This window comes from Sander lucioperca, chromosome 23, assembly GCF_008315115.2.
Source record: "Sander lucioperca isolate FBNREF2018 chromosome 23, SLUC_FBN_1.2, whole genome shotgun sequence".
Taxonomy (NCBI): Eukaryota; Metazoa; Chordata; class Actinopteri; order Perciformes; family Percidae; genus Sander; species Sander lucioperca.
Window position 1 is genome coordinate 4998160 of NC_050195.1, and position 25565 is coordinate 5023724.

The 25565-nt window shown below is 39.4% G+C and overlaps 1 protein-coding gene across 1 annotated transcript in view; it reads left to right on the forward strand.

The window, feature by feature from the left end:
- LOC116057839 (protein NLRC3-like) overlaps positions 1-25565 on the forward strand; it is a 556293-nt gene that overhangs the window by 256122 nt on the left and 274606 nt on the right. The window contains exons 12-16 of the mRNA XM_035998138.1: positions 6623-7203; positions 8782-8958; positions 11753-11926; positions 18468-18626; positions 21683-21856. Coding sequence (XP_035854031.1) covers positions 6623-7203; positions 8782-8958; positions 11753-11926; positions 18468-18626; positions 21683-21856 — 1265 coding nt within the window. The remainder of the gene's footprint in view (positions 1-6622; positions 7204-8781; positions 8959-11752; positions 11927-18467; positions 18627-21682; positions 21857-25565) is intronic.

Genomic DNA, 25565 nt, shown 5'->3' on the forward strand with positions numbered 1-25565 from the left:
AAATGTCCCTTTTAAATGCATTGAGTTATAGGCCAAAACACGTCTACGGTGATTATAGCTCCCCATGATGGCCGATCTTTGCTTAATTTGGTACAGAGGTTGCTAAAATTCATGTTTGGTCGCTAGCTACAAAAATGTGTTTGTATTTTCACGCAGTTTTTAGCTGAGCAAGATTCTTTTTAATAATTTTTGTCAGGGCAATGTGAGGATGCTATATGCCAAGTGTCAGGTGAAAACCTTACGCCTCGATATCCTGTCCATAAATATTACAAACAGGATTGGTGACAAAGCGCAGCCCTGGCAGAGGCCAACCCTCACCTGAAACGAGTCCGACTTATTGCCGAGAACCCGGACACAGCTCTGGCTTTGGTCATACAGAGATTAGATGGCCCTGTGAAGGGACCCCCTCATCCAGGGACGGACTGACAATCTGTGCGTTGGGTGAAAGTCCAGAACGGCCGTCCAACTGACGGCCGTCGGCACAAAAAAAAGTCTAATAAAGCGATGCAGCAGGGCACGCTAATACAATCACTTATATGCTACGTGTAAAAATAAAACTGAAGAAGAAGAGTAGGCCTACATCATTAGACATGAGTTAATTTCCCATCAGCAAATACTGGTAAGTGCCAGGAGCAGGACACATTATAATAGGCTGCTTTTATCTCTATCTTAGCGAATTGCATAGTCTGCTATCAACATGGGTGTGCATCATGATTATGAAAATGATCGTGCCATTTAGTGCAGTCAAACTTAACATGCTTAATAATTTCTGTTAGGTTAATTTGAAATGTTAAACACATTAGAAATTAATTGCGGGTTGTATATGAGAGGTTGTGGTGAGCTTCACAGCTACAGAGGAGGGTGGTGATGCAGACCGCTTGGTAGACACAGATTTTTGTGTTGAGATGAAGGTTCCTGTTCTGAAAAACCCGCCGCCGGAGTCTCCCAAAGGCAGCTGATGCTTGTTTGATTCTATTCTGGAACTCATTGTCAATGCTATTGTCTTCAGATAATGCTCCCCAGGTATTTGAATGATGGAACAACTGTCAGTTTTTCATCTGTAACAGTGAAGTGGTGGTGTGGGTGGGATGTTGGCACTCCACTGGCAGATTACCATTGTTTTGGCGGTGTTGATGGTCAACCCCATCCTGTTGTATGCCCTCACTGCTGCAACTAGGACAGACTGGAGGTCTTGTGGAGAGTGCAGCGCAGTCATCTGCATACTGCAGCTCAAGTATCCTCACTAAGTGCAGTTTGGTGGTTGCCTGCAGCACACACACAGAAACAGAGACAGACACACACTTAGACAAACTTGTTTGTCTTGATTCTTATGTTGTGAGCTGCCAGTCAGTGTTCCTGTTTTACCTCTCAGACTGACTTCAGATCAGAAGATGAGTGATTGGGAGGAAGAGGAGGACGGAGCAGAGTCTGTAGTATCCGGCTGTCAGTCTATGAAGAGTGACTGGTCCAGAAGAGATCCTCCAGACTTCAGTAAAGAACCTGGACCGTCAGACACACCGTAAGAGAACTGATACCAACTCATTTATATAACTCAGTTTCCACTAATACAACTGATACAAACTTAGAATCACACTCAAAGACGCACGCACACACACACACACACACACATACATACACACACACACACACACACAAACACACACACACAAAAACAGACACACTCACACACACACACACACACAGACATGAGAGCCCCTTGAAATGAGATCCCCTGCCCACTGATCTGCAACCCCTCCCCACCCCGACTACGCCTCGATATCCTGTCTATAAATATTACAAACAGGATTGGTGAAAAAGCGCAGCCCTGGCAGAGGCCAACCCTCATCTGAAATGAGTCTGACTTACTGCCGAGAACCCGGACACAGCTCTCGCTTTCGTCATACAGAGATTGGATGGCCCTGAGAAGGGACCCCCTCACCCCATACTCCCGCAGCAACTCCCACAGTATCTCCCGTGGAACCCGGTCATAGGCCTTCTCCAGATCCACAAAACACATGTAGACCAGATGGGCATACTCCCAGGCTGCCTCCAGGATCCTTGCGAGAGTAAAGATCTGGTCCGTTGTTCCACGACCAGGACGGAATCCGCATTGTTCCTCTTCAACCTGAGGTTCGACTATCGACTGAACCCTCCTTTCCAGCACCTTGGAGTAGACTTTACCAGGGAGGCTGAGAAGTGTGATACCCCTGTAATTGGCACACACCCTCTGGTCCAACTTTTTGAACAGGGGACCCCGGTCAACCACTCCTTAGGTACTGTCCCAAACTTCCATGCAATGTTGAAGAGGCGTGCCATCCAAGACAGTCCCTCCACACCCAGAGCTTTCAGCATTTTTGGACTGATCTCATCAATCCCTATGGCTTTGACAATATGGAGTTGTTTGACTACCTCAGCGACATCCACCAGGGAAATTGACGACAATCCCCCATCATCCTCCAGCTCTGCCTCTACCATAGAGGGCGTATTAGTTGGATTTAGGAGTTCCTCAAAGTGCTCCTTCCACTGCCCTATTACCTCCTCAGTTGAGGTCAACAGCGTCCCATCCTTACTGTACACAGCTTGGATGGTTCCCCGCTTCCCCCTCCTGAGGTGGTGAATGGTTTTCCAGAAGCACCTTGGTGCCGATCAAAAGTCCTCCATGTCTTCTCCAAACCTCTCCCGCACCCGCTGCTTTGTGTCTTTCACGGCAGAGGCTGCAGCCCTTCGGTACCTTGCAACTGCCTCTGGAGTCCTCTGGGATAACATATCCCTGACCACCAGCTTCAGATCAGATGAAACGATTATAAAATCGATCATTGACCTTCGGCCTAGGGTGCTCTGGTACCAAGTACATGTATGAGCATCCCTATGTTATATAATTAATGTATAATAATACACATTAAACCTGCTGTAGACCGAGAAAACACAGATTTAAAGATAACTGACGGAGTTCTGGATGGTTTTATTAAACTGTATACTGTATTTGTGTGTGTGCATGTGTGTGTGTGTGTGTGTGTGTGTGTGTGTGTGTGTGTGTGTGTGTGTGTGTGTGTGTGTGTGTCTGTGTGTGTCTCTTCAACAATCTTGTTTGTCTTGATTCTTGTGTTGTGAGCTCCCAGTCAGTGTTCCTGTTTTACCTCTCAGACTGACTTCAGATCAGAAGATGAGTGATTTGGAGGAAGAGGAGGACGGAGCAGAGTCTGTAGTATCTGGCTGTCTGTTTATGAAGAGTGACCGGTCGATGCCAGAACCTCTGAACTTCAGTAAAGAACCTGGACCCTCAAACACAAAGTAAGAGAACTGATACCAACTAATTTATGACTCATTTTCAGATTCCTCTGCTGTTTTCTATTCATTTTGTGTTTGTATATTACATTTTCCACTAACACAACTGATACAAACTTAGAATCACACAAAAGATACACACACACACACACACACACACACAAAAACACACACACACACACACACACACACACACATGAGATCCCCTTGAAATGAGATCCTCAGCCCACCAAACTGCAACCCCTCCCCACCCCGACTACGCCTCGATATCCTGTCCATAAATATTACAAACAGTAGCAGCGAGGACAGCCAGCCTGGACACATAGGCAGGCATCAGTTTGATCACGTTGTGATCCGAGTTCCCTAAACCAGTGCTTTAGAGTCGAAGACATCCTGGATATTTCCATAGCACTGGTCGAGGCAGGCTGTGTCGCGGGTGGGACAGGTGACATATTGCTGGTATGTGGGTAACTGCTCCTTTAGGCTACATAAATTGAAGTCTCCCATCACAAAGTTAGCAGAATCTGGAGCCTCTGACTCCGCCTGAGCTACAAGATCATGAATCGTAGAAGCAGCAGCTTGTGTGTCTGCAGAGGGTGCGATATACACAACAAAAAGTCTAATTTGGTGTATTTCTCTAGGCAGGTGATAGGGCCTTAAACTGAGCGCTAGTAATTCAATGTCCTTCGTGCATACTTGGCGTTTCATTGTAATGTGAGCAGGGTAACAGTACTTATTATTAATGTATACACACACACCTCCACCCTTACTTTTTGCAGAGTTTTTGTTGCGGTCCATCCTCACCAGCGTGAAACCCTCCAGGTTGGCTGCAGAATCAGAGTCCGCCCCTGTAAGCCAACTCTCTGTCACGCAGATAAGGCAAGATTGCCTGTAATCCGAAAGGTACTGAGTGCATGCCCGCAGCTCATCCAGTTTGTTCCGTAGGCTTTGGACATTACCGAGCATGACAGATGTAAGAGATTGTCTATAAGGTTGCCTTTTAATCCGTTCCGGATTCCTCCTGCGTTTCCTTGTTTTGGCGTTGTTGCCTCTGACACATTCGGGTGGTAACAGCGACGTGTCTTTGAAGCAAGGACGGGTTGAAGGGAGTCTGATATTTAACAGAATGTCCCGGGTGTAGGTGATCCGGGCAGTGTGGCCAGTGTGTGTCTTAATGTTGTGGCCAGCGGCATGTTGGATAAGGTCGGCCAACAAAGTGATCAGGATCAACAGGAAAATTACTTGGTTCGGCCCCATGGTGAGGACCAACACGTTATTAGTTTATGGCTTAATTAATCCATGGTATTACGGTGTATAAAAACACACATTAGAACAAACAAACAAATACCGATAGGAGATGTGAAGGCACTGTGTCGCTGCTCGCACATGCGTCACACAGTTTTGGTTAAATGTTGATATCGTTCAACAACAATCAACAAATCATTTTAGTTATAAAGAGATTTCTTTGTTTGTCTTTGTTTTGGAGTAGTAGTAGTAGCTCAGTCTGGAGGCAGTTGGGTTGGGAACCAGAGGTGAAGTCCCCGTACGGACAAAAAGGACAGAGTGTGGACTGGCAGCTTGAGAGATGCCAGTTCACCTCCTGGGCATTGCCAAGGTGCTCTTGAGCAAATCACTGATCACAGAGCAGCTCTGAAAAAAGTAAGTCTGTCCATCTGTCTGCTGATGTCTTCATGTCTCAAACACGACTGTTGTGTCATACAGCACCGACATTAAACATCATTGTAAATATCATTGCCAATAAAACACGGGCTGCTGATGCTCTGCTTCCTCTGCTGTCAATCAAACATGTTCACTGACACACAGTCAGAGGCTGAGAGACAAAGGAGCAATTATGAGGCTTCTCCTCCAAAAGAAAAACACAATTAAAAAAACTAAATGTAAAAATCATGTCTTTTTTTTACTTTAAGAAGGGATGATTACTTTATAACCTTTACTACTTGGTTTTCATATTGATAATAAAAACTATCACCAGATTGTAAACTTTTCTTCTTATTTTGGTCTTTCACCTTTGTCCTTTTTTCTAGAGATCAGTGGTCAGCATACACATAAACATAAGATCAGAGTGAAGGGGACATATGAACGTGTGACTGAAGGAGCTGATCAAACAGGAAGTGAAACCCCCCTCAACAGGATCTTCACTGAGGTCTACATCACAGACGGACAGAGTGAAGAAGTTAATACCCAACATGAGGTGAGGCAGCTCGAGACAGCTTCCAAGATGGAGACCCTCCATGACTCTCCAATCAAGTGCAGCGACATCTTTAAAGCCTTACCTGACCAACAGAAACACATCAGAGTCGTTATGATGCTCGGCGTCGCTGGCGTTGGAAAAACCTTCTCAGTGCAGAAGTTCTGTCTGGACTGGGCCGAAGGTTTGGAAAACCAAGATATGGATCTGGTGATTCCTCTTTCCTTCAGGGAGCTGAACTTGATCAAAGATGAGCAGTACAGTCTTCTGGAGCTGCTCCGTGTTTTCCATCCAACATTACAGGAGGTCACAGCAGAGCAGCTCGCTGGCTCTAAAGTTCTCTTCATCTTTGACGGCCTGGATGAAAGCAGACTTTCACTGGATTTCACCAACAATGAGGCTGTTTCTGATGTCACACAGCAGTCATCAGTCAACGTGCTGTTGACAAACCTCATCCAAGGGAAGCTGCTTCCCTCGGCTCTCGTCTGGATAACTTCCCGACCTGCAGCAGCCAATCAGATCCCTCCTGTGTGTGTTGACAGGGTAACAGAAGTACAAGGCTTCACTGACACCAAGAAGGAGGAGTACTTCAGGAAGAGAGTCAGTGATGAAGAGCTGTCCAGCAGAATCATCTCCCACATCAAGACATCCAGGAGCCTCCACATCATGTGTCTGATCCCAGTCTTCTGCTGGATCACTGCTACAGTTCTGGACCACATGTTGACTACAGCCCAGAGAGGAGAGCTGCCCAAGACACTGACTGACATGTACTCACACTTCCTGCTGGTTCAGACAAAGAGGAAGAAACACAAGTATGCTGAGGGACATGAGACGAGTCCACAGGAGCTGACGGAGGCTGACAGGGAAGTTCTTCTGAAGCTGGGGAGGCTGGCGTTTGAACAGCTGGAGAAAGGAAACATCATGTTCTACCAAGAAGACCTGGAGCGCTGTGGTCTGGATGTCACAGAGGCCTCGGTGTACTCAGGAGTTTGTTCAGAGATCTTCAAAAGAGAGAGTGTGATCTTCCAGAAAACAGTCTACTGCTTCGTTCATCTGAGCGTTCAGGAGTTTCTGGCTGCAGTCTACCTGTTCCACTGTTACACCAACAGGAACAAACAGGTACTGGAGGACTTCCTGGGACCAGACTTCAAGCACAGGGACTCAAACCCAAAGTCTTTACTCAAGAAGATTTCTAAGTCTTTTGGAAAGAAAGATAGCCATGGTGACAGTGAACATGACAATTACCCATCCCTGGATGTCTTCCTGAAGAAAACCATGGAGAAATCCCTGAGGAGTAAAAATGGCCACCTGGACCTGTTTGTGCGCTTCCTTCATGGCCTCTCTCTGGAGTCCAACCAGAGACTCTTAGGAGGCCTGCTGGGTCAGACAGACAACAGTCCAGAAATCGTCCAGAGAGCCATCAACAACCTGAAGGAGATGAACAGTGATGGGATCTCTCCTGACAGAAGCATCAACATCTTCCACTGTCTGACGGAGATGAACGACCACTCAGTCCATCAGGAGATCCAAGAGTTCCTGAAATCAGAGAACAGATCAAAGAAACTCTCTGAGATCCACTGCTCAGCTCTGTCCTACATGCTGCAGATGTCAGAGGAGGTTCTGGATGAGTTGGACCTGAGTCAGTACAAAACATTATCGGAGGGACGACTGAGACTGATTCCAGCTGTGAGGAACTGCAGAAAGGCTCGGTATGTCCAGATGTGATAATCAATACAATAATGTAAAGCTGAAGCCATCAGTATTAGAGTAAATATACACACTTCACACACATTTACATTATAAATCATGGATGAGCCTGTTCTTAATCCCACCCAAAAAAAGGAATTTTATATTTTCCTCCACTAGTTTTGGTGATATTTGTGTTTCTGTAAAACAGCTCTTGGACATCAGTAACGGTCTATTTATTCATTTATTTCTTGTATTTATTTCTTTATTTGACAGGGACAATGCACAGCTCCTTAGCAGTACCAGAATTTATACACATTTAGATTATCACCAAAATTAGCTATAAACTAATTTTCAGTCCCTGGGCAGTAAACAGAGAATAACATCTCTGTCAAAAGGGGAATCTAACACTGTAGTAAAAGACAACAATCAAATTTCACTGCATTAAAACTTGCCCACTACAACAACAAACTACAAAACACTACTTTGACAACAAGAACCACATCATGAAGACAACAACAACAATACAATTTCACAACATTAACAATAGAACCAACAATAAAGTCACAACATTTAGACACCACTACAACATGACTTCACTACATAAAGATTGGCTGTTTGAGTTGATGATTGATGGGAGCATTATTGGGTTGATTTCAACCATGATTTCATCTTTAATTTAAAAGCCTCAAAGTTGTTCCATTCTCTGATCTCTCTTGGTACTGAGTTATAATAACTATATAAACTTTGTGTCTCTAACAGAGAAGACTGATCTGCCCGACTCGGTAGATCTGTTCTGTACTGCACACTCAACTCTGTTGGTTGTCCTAGTTCTCCTCCCAGTGCCTGAACGCAGTGACACAAACTCATTTAATGGCGGAGCGGCCAGATCATTGATTACTTTATAGACTAGACTAACATCAGCAAGAAACACAAAACTGTCAAAGGTCATCAGATCATGTTTTTGGATTATGTTACAATGATTATAATGATGTAGTCCAATTGGTCAGTTAGGACAGAAGACAAACATTTCTCTCATTTAAGTTGGTTTAATAGAACTTGTACACAAGGAATAAAGCAAAATTATAACATGACAAACATCGATGTGGGCCACCCTACTTCACCCTGGAGCTCCGTAGAATGGCCCAGACTTCCTAGTACAGACAGTTAATATTCTATTTTACTTTTAGGGTGTCGCCTCCTCCCATTGGTTGGTTGGGACCAGGATCCTTTGCTTCAGCACAATCCTGGTCCATTTTTTCTATTACAAAAATAAAACCAGTTCAGGCGAGAGTTGTTATGCAGCACAGGAGACATCGAGAAGAATTGCAAATCAAAACCCAGAAAATCCTAACAAATTCAGATGAATCTAGTGAACAGGTAGAGAATGGCAATGAAGGGCCAGAGTAAGAGCAAATGTGACAGAATAAGAGGGCTGATTATTATGATCCATAACAACACAATGACAAAGTCTCTCTACTCATTTTAGGGAAAAGCTCATTGATTAGGACATAGTAATGTTGAGCTACAAATTTAACACCTCAATACATCTGATTGGATTATCAATGGATTTTTATCTACTTTATTTGTTCTTCATTCAGACTGATTGACTGCAGTTTTTCAGAGATCAGCTGTGCTCCTCTGGTCTCAGCTCTGAAGTCCAACCCCTCCCATCTGAGAGAGCTGGACCTGAGGGACAACAAGAATCTGAAGGATTCAGGAGTGAAGTGTATGTGTGTTGGATTGGAGAGTCCAAACTGTAGACTGGAAACTCTGAGGTCAGTTCATGTATTTTGTTCTTGTACAGTGTAATGTATGAAATTTAAATCCTAAATCCTAAATGTCTATCAGTTCAGTTGTTTTCTAAGTTTGTCTGAAAAAACCAATCACAACAACTCTTTGTTTGTTTTCAGTTTGTCAGTCTGAACAGATTGTCAGATTTATTCTTCAATGAACTGCAAAATTAAATCAATATTAAAAATTGTTTTTACATGGGAAACACATTTATAATTAATAAAATAAAAGACATAGGGCTGCACAATTTGTAGAAAAACTCATATTGGTTTTTCTAATACTGATTGCAAAAACTTTCTAAACTTGAACATATAAATGAAATATAAATACAAAATACATACTATTTAAAAAAACAAATATTGAATAAAAAAACATTTTAAGATGAACATCTATTTATTTATTTTATAATTGATTTATTTAGCACATGAAAAAAACTGTAAAAATGGCATGCAAAAGAACATGTTGGGTTCCTTGAAAAAGTTTGACGAAATATATAGAAAATAAAAATAATGAGTAGAGAAAATAAAGAATCAAGAAAAAGAGAGAAGGAAAAGGAATCAAATAAAAAACAAGCGACATGTTTTTCACTGATTTTTTTAAATGAAAGAGGAGAAAGTTTTATGAACATCTATTTATTTCTTTTTTATTTAATTCATTTAGCACATGAAAAAAACAATTAAAGTGCCCATATTATGAAAAAATCACTTTTTTCTGGGATTTGGGGTGTTATGTTGTGTCTCTGGTGCTTCCACACACATACAAACTTTGAAAAAAAATCCATCCATGCTGTTTAGAGTGAGATACAGTTTCTGAATGTGTCCTGCCTTCAGTCTCTGGGTGAGCTATTCAAAATCGGCACGGCTTGTGACGTCACAAGCCGAAACGAGCAGGCTAACCGCAATCATTAGCTCGTAGCGTTAGCATGCTAACGCTAATGCTAATGCTAGCATGCTAACGCTAGCATGCTAACGCTAGCATGCTACCTCGTTCTCAGTAGCAAAGCACTGCTACAACACACACAAGTTCACCATAATCTACAAAAGAACTACTTACATGTGCGCCCTCATTTAGAAGTCTCCCAGCTAATCCTGCCTTGTAACTGACCGAAGTTGTAGAAACAGCCTTTCTTTTACTGTCTATGGAGCTAGCTAGCTGACATGATCTACATCTGAGCTACTGGGCATGTGCAGTGCAATCAAAGATAGTACAGAAGAAGAAGAAGAAAAGAGGTCTCACTCTGTAGCTAAAACAGAGACCAGGTGAAAAGAGGATCTGCAGCAGTGAGAGAGAGCGGTGCAGTACAACAAAAATATGGTGTTTTTTGAAAATTAAACCATGTAAACCTATTCTGGTACAACCTTAAAATACAATTATGAACCTGAAAATGCGCATAATATGGCTGCTTTAAAAAATGGCATGCAAAAGAAACCCAGAAAACCCTCAACATGCTAGGTTCCTTTAAAAGTTTCAATGAAATATATAGAATATAAAAACACAAAAAAGGAATAAAGGAACAATTAAATGAGTAGCGAAATTAAAGAATGAAGAAAGAGAGAGAAGGAAATAATACATTTTATATGCCACATTAAGGATGGGTGTAATAAAAGAACTATTGATTAAGTTACAAAATATACTCTGTACAACCTCTTGGTAAAGTCTGAAAACACCAAGCTTCTTAAGACCCAGTGGCTTCTTCTGTTGTTTCTACTGTCGGTAAAGTGAAGGCTGTTACAACGTGGAGACTGTAGTGGACACTGAGTGAGACGCACACAGAACACCTTTTTGTTTACTTAAATCACAGTTTATGCGGTTAGTTATTCGGACATCATGATCACGATTAGATTAATCGTGCAGCATTCAAAAAGATTTCAATGCATTTTCCAGATGATGTCCCTCTTTCTCTCTCTCTCTGACACACACACACACACACACACACATATACGTGTTAAAGGAGCACAGAGAGTGAAGCATGTTTCCAAATGCAGATGTTTGAAGTATCTTTAGTCTGATCTGTCACCAACAACAGGTGATACCTCAACATGTGTCTGATGCTTCCTGTCAGAAAATTATCTCACTTTGTGTTCTGACAGTAAACAGGATCATAAATGATGCACTGCAGACATGTTTGTATGGGGTGGTAATAGATTACTTTTCAGATAAAGAGAACCTGCATCTCTCTTTGCTCAGTGCACATCTGATCAGTTCTAAAGATGACTGAGGATGAAGCAGAGCTCTCAGTCAGTCAGCTGTGTGTTGATGAAGATGACAGTGGTGATGAGGTTAGCCTCAGACTGTGGTTTGAAATGAGAGCAGCAGAAGTGCTCCATGTAAAGGATAAATGGATTATTAAATAAAGATTTGTGTATTTAAATTTGGCCATTTTCGATAGTTCTTAGCAATTTGTTTTTATTTAGATAGGAACAATGCACAATTAAACATTACATTTGTATAAAAACAAGGAGAGATGCTTTGTATCAGGTTTAAACACAATTGCTATTTTCCGCCTGTAGCCTCGTTCCTAAATTACACAGTTTATATTTTAAGAGTTAGAGGGATGCAATTAAAGTCACAAAAGTACCTTTGTTTAATGTAATATAGCTTTTATAAATATGTGAGGAAAGAAAGCAAAACATGATAGCATTCATATTTAAACTGCACTGCCCATACAACTAACAACTAATTTTAAACAATACTCATTTTAGTGGAAAGATCATTGATTAGGACGTAGTAATGTTGAGCTACACATTTAAAACATCAACATATCTAATATTTATTCAGATTGTGGAACTGCAGTTTGTCAGAGATCAGCTGTGCTGCTCTGGTCTCAGTTCTGAAGTCCAACCCCTCCCATCTGAGAGAGCTGGACCTGAGCTTCAACAACCTGGAGGATTCAGGGGTGAAGCGTCTGTGTGCTGGATTGGAGAGTCCAAACTGTAGACTGGAGACTCTGAGGTCAGTTCATGTATTCTGTTCTTGTAAAATGTAAATCTATCAAAATTAAATCCATAACAGAAGTTTTACATTTTAATCAGTTCACTCATTTTCTGTTTGGCTGAGTACAAAATCACAACAACTCTTTTTTTTTTTTTTCAGTCTGAACATTTTGTCTCCAGATGTAGTCTGGACTCAAACTGGTTCAGTGTTTGTCAGAAAACATTAAGATTTATTCTTCAATGTGCAAAATTAAATCAATATTAAAAATTGTTTTTACATGTGAAACGCATTTATAAATAAAAACAATAAAGTAAATAGGGCTGCACCATTTGTAGAAACAGTCATATTGTGATTTACTATACTATGATTGCAAAAACATTCTAAACTTCAACATACAAATAAAATATAAATACAAAATACTTAATATTTAAAAGAAAATATTGAATAAAAAAATAATTTTTTATTTATTATTTTTATTGAATTAATTTAGCACATGAAAAAAAAACTGTAAATAAAAAATGGCTTGCAAAAGAAACCCAGAAAACCCTCAACATGCTGGGTTCCTTTAAAAGGTTCAACGAAATATATAGAATATAAAAACATAAAGAACATACAAAAAGGAATAAAGGAACAATTAAATGAGTAGAGAAATTAAAGAATGAAGAAAGAGAGAGAAGGAAAAGTAATCAGAAAAAAGACAAGGGGCATGTTTACTACAGTAAAATATTTTTTCACAGATTTTTTAAATGATAGAGGAGAACATTTTTTTTTTTGCTTTGCTCAACAGCACAAATGAAAAATAGAACAACAAATAAGAAAAATACAAATTCTCATTAAAATAATACATTTTATATGCTACATTAAGGATGGGTGTAATAAAAGAACTATTGATTAAGTTACAAAATATACTTTGTACAACCTCTTGGTAAAGTCTGAAAATCACCAAGCTTCTTAAGACCCAGTGGCTTCTTCTGTTGTTTGTACTGTTGGTAAAGTGAAGGCTGTTACAACGTGGAGACTGTAGTGGACATGGAGTGAGACGCACACAGCACACCTCTTTGTTTACTTAAAGGTCCAGTGTGTAGGAATTTCTCCCATCTAGCATTGAGATCATATATTGCAATTAACTGCTCGCACCACGCAGTTCAAATTACGTATTACAGCTACGGTAGCCTTCACGCTTCAAAAAAACGTTTTTTTTGTTTTTTCAATATTCTTTTTCTGGGCGAAGAAGAGGACTCTCAGAGGACTGAAACTTGGATTTTGAATATGTGCATGAGGCGCATTGGCGGGAGAGTCAGGAATTTTCCTGGTGGGCCGGTAGTGTTTCAAGGCCGCTCCGGCTGGTCTGATCGCCTGCTCCGGCAGCCGCTGCCCGCCATGGCCGGTCTGATCGCCCGCTACGGCAAACACTGCCTGCTACGGCAAACGCTGCCCGCTACGGCCAGTACAGCGGGCCGCAGCAGCCTCTTATTTCTGAACATTCATCTCTCCCCTGCCCCCCGAGGGCCGGTGGTCTACGAAATTTCCTGGTAGATTTTTTTGTCCCACTCTGCTGCAGTGTATTAAGATAACATGTGGTCCTCCATGTTTCCTTCTTCAAAGTTGCCGGGGCCGGGAAGCTACAATACCCATTAGCAGCATTAGCAGCACGTCAAGTGACAAGTGACAGCGAAAACGCGAAAGGCGAAGCAGTATATCCTTATATGTCCCTTACCAGCTATCATATTTCAATGGCGCATGGATATGGTGCGTCTACCCCATCACATCACATTCATGGTAGTGCAAATGTAAAAATTCAAGCCAATAGGAATACTTGGAATTGATGGTGGGGGTACATATATATGAAAAAGGACAAGTTTGTGAATGGGCAACACTGATTTCTATAATTAACAAGTATAAACCTTACACACTGGACCTTTAAATCACACAATTAATGCAGTTAGTTATTCGCACAGAGTGACATCATGATTGCGATTAGATTAACCGTGCAGCAGTCTCTTTAGTCTGATCTGTCACCAACAACAAGTGATACCTCAACATGTGTCTGATTTTTCCTGTCAGAAAATTATGTCACCTTGTGTTCTGACAGTAAACAGGATCATAAATGATGCACTGCAGACATGTTTGTATGGGGCGGTAATAGATTACTTTTCAGATGAAGAGAACCTGCATCTCTCTTTGCTCAGTGCACATCTGATCAGTTCTAAAGATGACTGAGGATGAAGCAGAGCTCTCAGTCAGTCAGCTGTACGTTGATGAAGGTGACAGTGGTGATGAGGATAGCCTCAGACTGTGGTTTGAATTCAATTGGGTTAAGGTTGGGTGATTGTGGAGACCAGGTCATCTGACACTGCACTCCATCACTCTTTCTTGCTCAAATAGCCCTTACATAGCCTGGAGGTGTGTTTGGGATCATTGTCTTGTTGAAAAACAAATGATGGTCCCACTAAGCACAAACCAGATGTGATGGCATGTCGCTGCAGAATGCTGTGGTAGCCATGCTGGTTAAGTGTACCTTGAACTTTGAATAAATCACCAACAGTGTCACCTGCAAAGCATCCCCACACCATCACACCTCCTCCTCCATGCTTCACGGTGGGAACCACACATTCAGAAATCATCCGCTCCCCTATTCTGTGTCTGCGTCTCACAAATTCACGACATTGGAACCAAAATTCTCACATTTAGACTCATCAGACCAATGTACAGATTTCCACAGGTCTAATGTCCAATTCTTGTGTTCCTTGGCCCAAACAATTCTCTTATTGTTGTTGTTCTTCCTCAGTAGTGGCTTCTTTGTAGCAATTCGACCATGAAGGCCTGATTCATGCAATCTCCTCTGAACAGTTGATGTTGAGATGTGTCTGCTACTTGACCTCTGTGAAGCATATTCGTGGGCTCTAATCTGAGGTGCTGTTAATTTGCAGTTTCTGAGGCTTGTAACTCTAATGACCTCATCCTCTGCAGCACAGATAACTCTTGATCTTCTTTTCCTGGGGCGGTCCTCATGAGAGCCAGTTTCATCATAGCTTTTGATGGTTTTCGCGGCTGCACTTGAGGATACATTCAAAGTTCTTGAAAGTTTCTGGAGTGACTGACCTTCATGTGTTTAAAGTAATGATGGATTGTTGTTTCTCTTCACTTAGTTGAGTGTTTCTTTCTAAAAAGGTAGACATGCCATGAATTACCTCTGACAATGCACACCTGTATATTGAAACCCATTCCTGGTGACTACCTCATGAAGCTGATAGAGAGAATGCCAAGAGTGTTCAAAGCTGTGATAAAAGCAAAAGGTGGCTACTTTAAAAAAAACCTTTCTAAAATATAAAACATATTCTGGTTTGTGGTTGACTTTTTTCCTTTACTACATGATTCCATTGGTGTTTTTTCATAGTTTGATGTATTAAGTATTAATCCACAATGTAGAAAATAATAATAAAAAATAAAAAACACTGAATCAGAAGGTGTGTCCAAACTGTTGACTGGTATGATTTTTTTTTTTATTTATTTAGAAAGAAAGCAAAACATGATAGCATTAATATCAAAACTGCACTGCCCATAGAACTAACTAAGGGTCAAGTTTCTGTCTTTACTTAGATTATTAAATAAAGATTTGTGTATTTAAATTTGGCCATTTTCTAAAGTTCTTAGCTATTTTTTTTTTATTTCAGCACTGTAGCCAGGCTGACAGAGAGTCACATCTCTACTGAGCCATCTATTCCTATAGCTCTGAGTAGTGACGACTTCATGAGCTTCTTTAATGATAAAATTATAACAATTACAGATAAAATTCATCACCTTTTGCCCTCAACTTCTAACGGTTCACCTTTAAACGCAGGACTACTAGAAAAAATCACAAGACCTGACATATACTTAGACTGCTTTTATCCTATAGACCTTCAACAATTAATGGTAAAAGTCTCTTCAGCTAAGCCAACTACCTGTCTCTTAGACCCCACTCAACGAGGTTACTTAAAGAAATGTTACCCGTGATTAACACTTCATTACTAGATATGATCAATATGTCTTTATTAACAGGTTATGTACCGCAGTCATTTAAAGTAGCTGTGATAAAACCTATTCTGAAAATAAAAAACTCAATCCTGAGGTCTTAGCCAACTATAGACCTATATTTAATCTCCCCTTCCTCTCCAGAATCCTTGAGAAGGTAGTTGCCAATCAGTTATTTGATTTTCTACATAGGAATAGCTTATTTGAGGACTTTCAGTCAGAATTTAGAATGCATCATAGCACAGAGACGGCACTGGTGAAAATTACTAACGACCTTCTAACTGCTTCAGACCAAGGTCTTGTCTCCATACTTGTCTTATTAGATCTTAGTGCTGCATTCGACACTATTGACCATACCATCCTGTTACAGAGACTGGAACACTTAGTTGGGATTAAAGGAATCGCACTAAGCTGGTTTAAGTCTTATGTATCTGATCGATCTCAATTTGTTAATGTTAACGATAAATCCTCCAGGTACGCTAAAGTTAGCCATGGCGTTCCACAAGGCTCAGTGCTTTGGCCAATTCTATTCACCTTGAATATGCTTCCCCTAGGCAATATTATTAGGAAAAATTCAATTAACTTTCATTGTTATGCGGATGACACCCAATTATACCTATCAATTAAGCCAGACGCAACTAGTCAGTTAACTAAACTCCAAGCATGCATCAAAGATATAAAAGCATGGGTGACCTACAATTTTCTGATGCTAAACTCAGAAAAAACTGAAGTGCTGGGCCCTAAACACCTCCGAAACTCATTATCCAAAGATATCATTACTCTGGATTGCCCTGGCCTCCAGCTCTACAGTCAGAAATCTAGGAGTTATTTTTGATCAGGATTTATCTTTTAACACCCACTTAAAACAAACCGCAAGAACAGCCTTTTTTCACCTTCGTAACATTGCCAAAATTAGGCACATCCTGTCTCAAAACGACGCTGAAAAGCTAGTCCATGCATTCGTTACTTCCAGGCTGGACTACTGTAATTCTTTACTATCAGGTTGCTCAAATAAAACCCTTAAGACTCTCCAGCTGATCCAGAATGCTGCAGCACGTGTCCTGACAAGAACTAAGAAAAGAGATCATATTTCTCCTCTATTAGCATCTCTGCATTGGCTTCCTGTAAAATCCAGGATTGAATTTAAAATCCTTCTTCTGACCTACAAAGCTCTAAATGATCAAGCACCATCATATCTTGAAGAGCTTATAGTACCTTATTGCCCCACTAGAGTACTGCGCTCCCAGAATATAGAGTTACTTGTGTTTCCTAAAGTCTCTAAAAGTAGAATGGGAGCCAGAGCCTTTAGCTATCAGGCTCCTCTCCTATGGAACCAGCTCCCAGTCTGGGTCAGGGGGGCAGACACCGTCACCACATTTAAGAGTAAACTTAAAACTCCCCTCTTCGATAAAGCCTAGACCGGCAGGGGAGGGTGTATTACTGCAGACACGGCAACCCTTCTCTTCTCTGTTTCTCGTTATAGTCGTTAGATTCATCTACCATATAATCAATGATATAATCATAGTAGAGGGAGACAGGCCAGTACAGCCCGATCCAGCAGGGGAGAGTTCTAGGCCGATCAGGCTCCTTTCCTTAACCTGTCTCTCTTAATTATGCTGCTATAGTTTTAGACTGCCGGAGGACTTCCTTTGACACACTGAGCTTCTCTCTCCTCTCTCTTTCCATCTGTGTGCATCCATGTTCCAGAAATGCTTGTTACTAACCTAGCTCTGGGGAGCTTATTCCCCGGAGTCCATATGTTTTCTCTTCGCCTAGCATGTTTCCTTGGATTTGGTAGGCCCCTAAATCATGGTTGCAGCCTGTCACTGTGGTCCTGCTGCGCGCCCTGCTATGTCCTGTTACACCTGCTACGCTCTGCAGTGCCCTGCTGTGCCCTGCTACATCCTGCTACACCTGGCTACGTCCTGCTGCGTCCTGCTACGTCCTGTGACCTTCTGTTTTTTCCTAAAAGGGAGTTTTTCCTCGCCACTGTTGCACTGAATGCTTGCTCTTGGGGGAATTACTGGGAATTACAGGAATTGTTGGGTCTTTGTAAATTATAGAGTGTGGTCTAGACCTACTCTATCTGAAAAGTGTCTTGAGATAACTCTTGTTATGAATCGATACTATAAATAAAATTGAATTGAACTGAATTGAATTTAGACAGGAACAATGCAAAAGTAAACACTAACTTTGTATAAAAACAAGGAGAGATGCTTTGTACCAGGTTCTAACACAATTGCTACTTTCCACCTGTATCCTCATTCCTAAATTACACAGTTTATATTTTAGTAGTTAGAGGGATGCAATTAAAGTCACAAAAGTAATTTGTTTAATGTAATATATCATTTTTTTTTAAATATGTGTGGAAAGAAAGCAAAACATGATAGCATTCATATTTAAACTGCACTGCACATACAACTAACAACTCATTTTAAACCATACTCATTTTAGGGGAAAGACCATTGATTAGGACATATGACTGTTGAGCTACACATTTAAAACATCAACACATCTAATCTTTATTCAGATTGTGGAACTGCAGTTTGTCAGAGATCAGCTGTGCTGCTCTGGTCTCAGCTCTGAAGTTCAACCCCTCCCATCTAAGAGAGCTGGACCTGAGCTTCAACAACCTGGAGGATTCAGGAGTGAAGCTGTTGTGTGATTTTCTGGAGAGTCCAAACTGTAGACTGGAGACTCTGAGGTCAGTTCTTGTATTTTGTTCTTGTACAGTGTAAATCTATCAAATGTAAATCCATAACAGAAGTTTTAAATTTCTTTCAGTTCACTTGTTTTATGTGTTTATCTGAGTACAAATCACAACAACTCTTTGTTTGTTTTCAGTTTGTCAGTCTGAACATTTTGTCTCCAGATGTAGTCTGGACTTCAACTGCATCAGTGTCAGAAAACTTTAAGATTTATTTTTCAATGTGCGGCAAAATTTAATCCAAATTTAAAATAGTTTTCACATATGAAACGCATTTATAATTAAAAAAAAAAAAAAAGATTTGGGCTGCACAATTTGTACTAAAAGTCATATTATGATTTACAATACTATGATTGCAATTAAAACTGCACCAAACACTAACATTTTGAAATGTTTTTTTCTCAACTTAAACATACAAAAAAAATATAAATACTTAATATTTATAAAAATAATTGAATAAAAAGCAACCTTTTCGAAATAAACTATTTATTTATTTTCATTTGATTTATTTATCACATGAAAAAAAACAGTAAATAAAAAATGGCGTGCAAAAGAAACCTAGAAAACCCTCAACATGTTAGGTTCCTTAAAAAAGTTCAATGAAATATATAGAATATAAAAACATAAAAATAGTCTATAAAAAGGAAGACATGAGTAGAGAAAATAAAGAATGAAGAAAGAGAGAGAAGGAAAAGTAATTGAAAAAAAGACAAGGGACATGTTGACTACAGTAAAATACTGTTTTCACTGATTTTTTAAATGATAGGGGAGAACATTATTTTTGGTTTGCTCAACAGCACACGTGAAAAATAGAACAACAAATAAGAAAAATACAAATTGTCATTAAAATAATACATTGTATATGCCTGTAATAAAAGAACTATTGATTAAGTCACAAAATATACTTGGTACAACCTCGTCTGAAAAACACCAAGCTTCTTAAGACACAGTGGCTTCTTCTGTTGTTTATTCTGTCGGTGAAGTGAAGGCTGTTACAACGTGGAGACTATAGTGGACACAGAGTGAGAGGCACACAGCACACCTTTTTGGTTTTTTTGTACGGGGAGGTAATAGATTACATTTCAGATGAAGAGAACCTGCATCTCTCTTTGCTCAGTGCACATGTGATCCAGTTATAAAGATGAATGAGGATGAAGCAGAGCTCTCAGTCAGTCAGCTGTGTGGTGATGAAGATGACAGTAGTGATGAGGATAGCCTCAGTCTTTAGTTTTAAATGAGAGCAGCAGAAGTGCTGTCCATGTTTCTGTTTTTACTTAGTTTATTTTTTATTATATAGTCTTTTTGGGTTATTTAAATTTGTCTTTTTTTAATTCTAACTTAAATTACACAGTTTACATTTTAAGAGTCAGAGGGATGAAATTAAAGTCATTTCTTTAATGTAATGTATCCTTTTTTATTTTATGTATTTAGAAAGAAAGCAAAACATGATAGCATTAATATAAAAACTGCACATATAACTAAGGGTCCATGTATCTTTACTTACATTATTAAATAAAGATTTGTGTATTTAAATGTGGCCATTTTCTATAGTTCTTAGCCATTTGTTTTTATTTAGATAGGAATGCACAATTAAACATTAACTTAATAAAAACAAGGAGAGATGCTTTATACCAGGTTTTAATGCAATTGCTATTTTCCGCCTGTAGCGTCGTTCCTAAATTACACAGTATGTAATAATATAAATTTTAAAAGTCAGAGGGATGCAATTAAAGTCACAAAAGTACATTTGTTTAATGTAATATATATATATATATATATTTTTTTTTTTTTTTTTTTTTAAATATCTGAGGAAAGAAAGCAAAACATGATAGCATTAATATCAAAACTGCACTGCACATACAACTAACAACTCATTTTAAACAATGCTCATTTTAGGGAAAAGTTCATTGATTAGGATGTAGTAATGTTGAGCTACATATTTAAAACATCAACACATCTGATCTTTATTCAGATTGAGGAGCTGCAGTTTGTCAGAGATCAGCTGTGCTTCTCTGGCCTCAGCTCTGAATTCCAACACTTCCCATCTGAGAGAGCTGGACTTGATAGACAACAACCTGAAGGATTCAGGAGTGAAGCAGCTGTGTGCTGGATTGGAGAGTCCAAACTGCAAACTGGAGACTCTGATGTCAGTTCATGTATTTTATTCTTGTACAGTGTAAATCTATCAAAATTAAATCCATAACAGAAGTTTTAAATTTCTATCAGTTCACTTGTTTTCTATGTTTGTCTGAGTACAAATCACAACAACTCTTTGTTTGTTTTCAGTTTGTCAGTCTGAACATTTTATGTCCAGATGTAGTCTGGTGAACCTACTCTGAGTTGATTGACTCATATCAGCTGTTCTGGAAGCGAAAACTCAGAGTTTCCATCTCAGGGTAAATCAACTCAGAGATCAGGGTTAGACTCAGAGTTTGTTAAACCTCTTTCCTGAAACGGGCCCCTGATGTAGTCTGGACTCAAACTGCATCAGTGTTTGTCAGAAAACTATAAGATTTATTCTACAATGTGTTGCAAAATTAAATCAAAATTTTAAATAGTTTTTAAATGTGCAACACATTTATAATTAAAATAAATAGGACTGCACAATTTGTAGAAAAAGTCATATTGTGATTTACAATACTATGATTGCAAAAATAAATGCACCAAACACAAACATTTTGAAATGTGTTTTTCTCAACTTGAACATACAAATAAAATATGAATACAAAATACTTAACATTTATGCCAATACGAGTTAGAGGGATGCAATTAAAGTCACAAAAGTACCTTTGTTTAATGTAATGTAATATATATATATATATATATATATATATATATATATATATATATATATATATATATTATTATCATATATTTTATAAATGTGTGGAAAGAAAGAAAAACATGATAGCATTCATATTTAAACTGCACTGCACATAGAACTAATTTTAAACAATACTCATTTTTGGGGAAAGGTCATTGATTAGGACGTAGTAATCAACACATCTGATTGAATTATTAATGACTTTTATCTTTATTTGTTCTTCATTCAGATTGAGGAAATGCGGTTTGTCAGAGATCAGCTGTCCACCTCTGGCCTCAGCTCTGAAGTACAACCTCTCCCATCTGAGAAAGCTGGACCTGTGCTACAACAACCTGAAGGATTCATACGTGAAGCAGCTGTGTGATCTGAAGGAGAGTCCAGACTGTAGACTGGAGACTCTGGAGTAAGCAGAGGGTTGGATTCAGTCCATGCTGGTTTCAGCAGTATCAAACGATTAGATTATAGAATATAGATAGAAGATACGATTCACGACTTTAAGTTTACGATACGTTTTTCTCACGTTTTTTTTAACTGAATGAGTTGTAGACAAATGACTGAAAAATATTCCTTTATTTCTATGAACTGCAAAACAGATGTGTCCCCTTATCAAAAGTTACACTGAAACTGTATTTTATCTTAAATAACAAATTAAATGAAAACAATTTAAGATTAAAGAGCGGTTTGTTTATTGCTAAGGCCATATGTCAAATTTAAATGATTTATTCAAAATGTAATAATGTTCACCAGTTATTTGCTGTGAAACAACAAAAAGAAGAACCACTAGATGGCAGAAGGGTATTTTTTACAACATTAAATGCCACAACCTTACAAGCTAGAGTAGCATCCCGTCTCAGTTGTTTCTCCGACAGCAGCAGTGTCCACGTTGTCTCAAAGCTCAACTAGTGTCCTCTGTTTCTTTAGCTGCACGCTGTCGGAATCCTTTCCAGTGAAATACACACGTTAGACTGTTTAGCTGTCAGCATTTTAATCGTGTTTAAGCTAGCTTCTAACTAACGGTAGGCTAACATTAACTTTACCTGCTGTGTAATGTTAACTAGCATCACACAGGCCATTTAAAAATTGCATCGTGATACATTTATCTCAACCGGTTGTAATGTTTACACATATAAATAGATTTTAAACCAATTCATGATGCATCATTACATCCCTAGTTAGGGTCAAAGTAAAGATACAGTATTTCCTGTAAACCTTCAACCTTTTCAGTGAAGCTTTGAGAGGAGAATGGTGACAGGCTTCAGGAATGGACAGAGACAGAGAGAGAGCGAGAGGACAACCAGCCAATCAGATGAGCCAGAAGCTTGTTGTGATCATGTGTTTGAGTTGATGTGTTGTTGTGTTCATGTCTGCAAGAAATAAAGCTGGATTACAGCTGACAGCATCACAACATGTAGAGAGACATCAAACTGTCCAACCATAAAATCTGATCTCAAAGTGTTTGTTCTCTCATTTCAAGACTAAATAACTGATTAGTTCATCTTTGTCACAGGTCTGAGATCAGTCTGACTGAAGCCTGCAAATCACTGGCTCTTATTTCATAGAACCAGTATTACATTTAGTAACCATGTCGTCTTCATACAGTGCTGGTTTTTAGCAGCTCTGCACCCAACAGCAGTAAATCATCATTAAAGTGAGCAGTGAACGTCTCTCTGTTTCTGCAGTAATGATGCGTTCAGGACTCTCAGCAGTTTATTTCCACTGTGTACTTCAGTGAAATCTGCAGAGTCAACAGACTTGATGCCCAAAGTCTCTGCAGGTCTGTGAGCTTCACTCCAACACGTTAACATGAGAGCTGAAAGGAAGCAGGCTGCCTACACAGCCGCTCCACTTGGTGTCTGAACAGGACTGAAGTCTCTGCTGCTCTTTATACTGGATGTGCTGCTCACTGACTGACAGCTGATGAACAGAGTCTCTAGAAACACTCATTTATCTCTTCTGTTGTCTTCTTCTCTCATCAGATGGAAGTGATCTCTGTCAGAGTGATCAGAAGGAGGATGTGTTGAAGGATCAGCTGAGTCCTGAAGATCCAGAGAGCTTGAAGCAGCAGCATCACCTCTAACTGGGCCATGTTACTGGGAGGTAGAGTGGAGAGACTCTGGGTGTTTCACAATCCCAAAAATGTAAAGAACAGACTTGTGTTTTTGGGGAGAACGTTCTTGTTAGTCGCTATCGCAAGAAGACGAGCACACAGAACACTTTCGACAGTTTGAGACAATGCCTCCTTGCTGGTATTGCGTAATAACCCAGCACAGAGGCCGCCTGCAGAGCTCCAAAATAATAATAATAAAAAAAAACAGAAAAGAAATTAGATTGAGAAAGGCTCTCTGACTTTGACATGTGGATAAATGTACTGAAATAAAGTAGTGTTTGTCATGATTATGTCTGTTTTGCTTTTGGGAAAATAAGTTAAAACAACAGCAGCACTCAGTGTAAAATCCTTTGACAGTATTGTTTATTTCCATATACAAAATGATATAACTGAAATAAGCCTTCTTTTTCTACAGTTTTTTTTATTTCTAGTTGAACAGGTTGTGTGTGTGGCGTCTCTGCGCTGAGGACTAGAACTACATTCATTCATCCAATAATGACCCTGGGACTGAGTGAAGAGAAAGAGAGATTTACAATAGATTTATGAAAATAGATAAGGGGAGAGAGAGAGAGAGAGAGAGAGAGAGAGAGAGAGAGAGAGAGAGAGAGAGAGAGAGAGAGAGAGAGAGAGTGAGAGACACCACACACTTTTCTTTTTTCTAAGCAGATCTAGCAGTTTTTTTCTACAAACCACCACAGTTTGAAAAAAAGATACTTCCTAACGAGGGGATTTTCATCGGGACTGCAAATTAAACATCTATGTTACAGTGATTTCTCAAAAAAGAAAATAAGAAAATAAAGATGCCCACTGGAACCTCTGAACAGCATTACAACAGTTCTATAAACAATTTTATTTTCTTAAATCGGATGTCCTTCCTGTTTGGCCATATCTCTCCCATTGGCCGCATACGTACATATATATTTATATATTTTAAAAGAAAAAACAGCTTTTCCCACACTTCTTCAGTCCAGAAGTCAGTTTTGTTTTTTACAGTAATGAAACCCAATTTTTAGCTTGTACACTCCAAAAAACATCTGTGTACGAACTGTTGTGTGTCTGTATATTTTAACAGAAATTCTCCATAGAACGTGATTCACAGCTGTATTTTAGTTTATTACATTTTGAAATTTAAACATGTTTAAAATTAAACATTTTGAAATTCCGCTCTGATAACTTTTGTTGGCGACAGAGGTTGGTTTTGGGAGATTAAAGATGTCACTTTTTTCAACGTTATTTCAACGCTTTTAATAAAGTTCTTAATTTTATAATTAATAATTTTTCTCGACGTTTTTGTCCATTTGTTTTGACCTCCCGACGTTTGTGTCGCAAATTGTTTTAAACTTTTAGTCGCTTTTTCCGATACTTTTTCTTTTACTGAGCAGCTTTGTATGAGAGAATTTTATACGATAGGCCTAACTGATAAGCTGCCAGAACTTTTTCTGTTCCTTTGGGGATTTATTTCTTAGAGTGTAGACAGTCGTACGGTTTCTTTTTTATTCTAGCACGTTTGTTAAATCAGTAGTACAAGTTTGTCTCTGACTTCTACAGCTGAGCTACGACAGAGAAACAAAGGACAAGATTTGCATTTCACATCATCATCATCATCACCATCCTCATCATCACCATAATCATCATCATCATCATCATCATCATCATCATCATCATCAGCATCATCGTTCTGGGGGAGAAGAAGGGAGGAGAGTCGCTGATCTCTCCGTTCATCTCGGGGGAGAAACGGCAGCCATTTGTTCCTTTGATCAGACAGAAACAGATTCTGGAAACAGACAAGGACTGTTTTTCTGCTCTGGGTTCGAAATGAGTTAACATTTGTTTAAAATCTGCGGAAGCATAATGCATTCACTTGAAAAAAAAAATGTTTTTATGTGTTTACTATTACTAAAAACTGAAATTTGGAAATACAGAAATTCAGGAAAATTATTTTTTCTGAATTAACGAGATTATAAAAAAACTGTTTTTCTCCCCCAAGTGAATGCATCACGCTTCC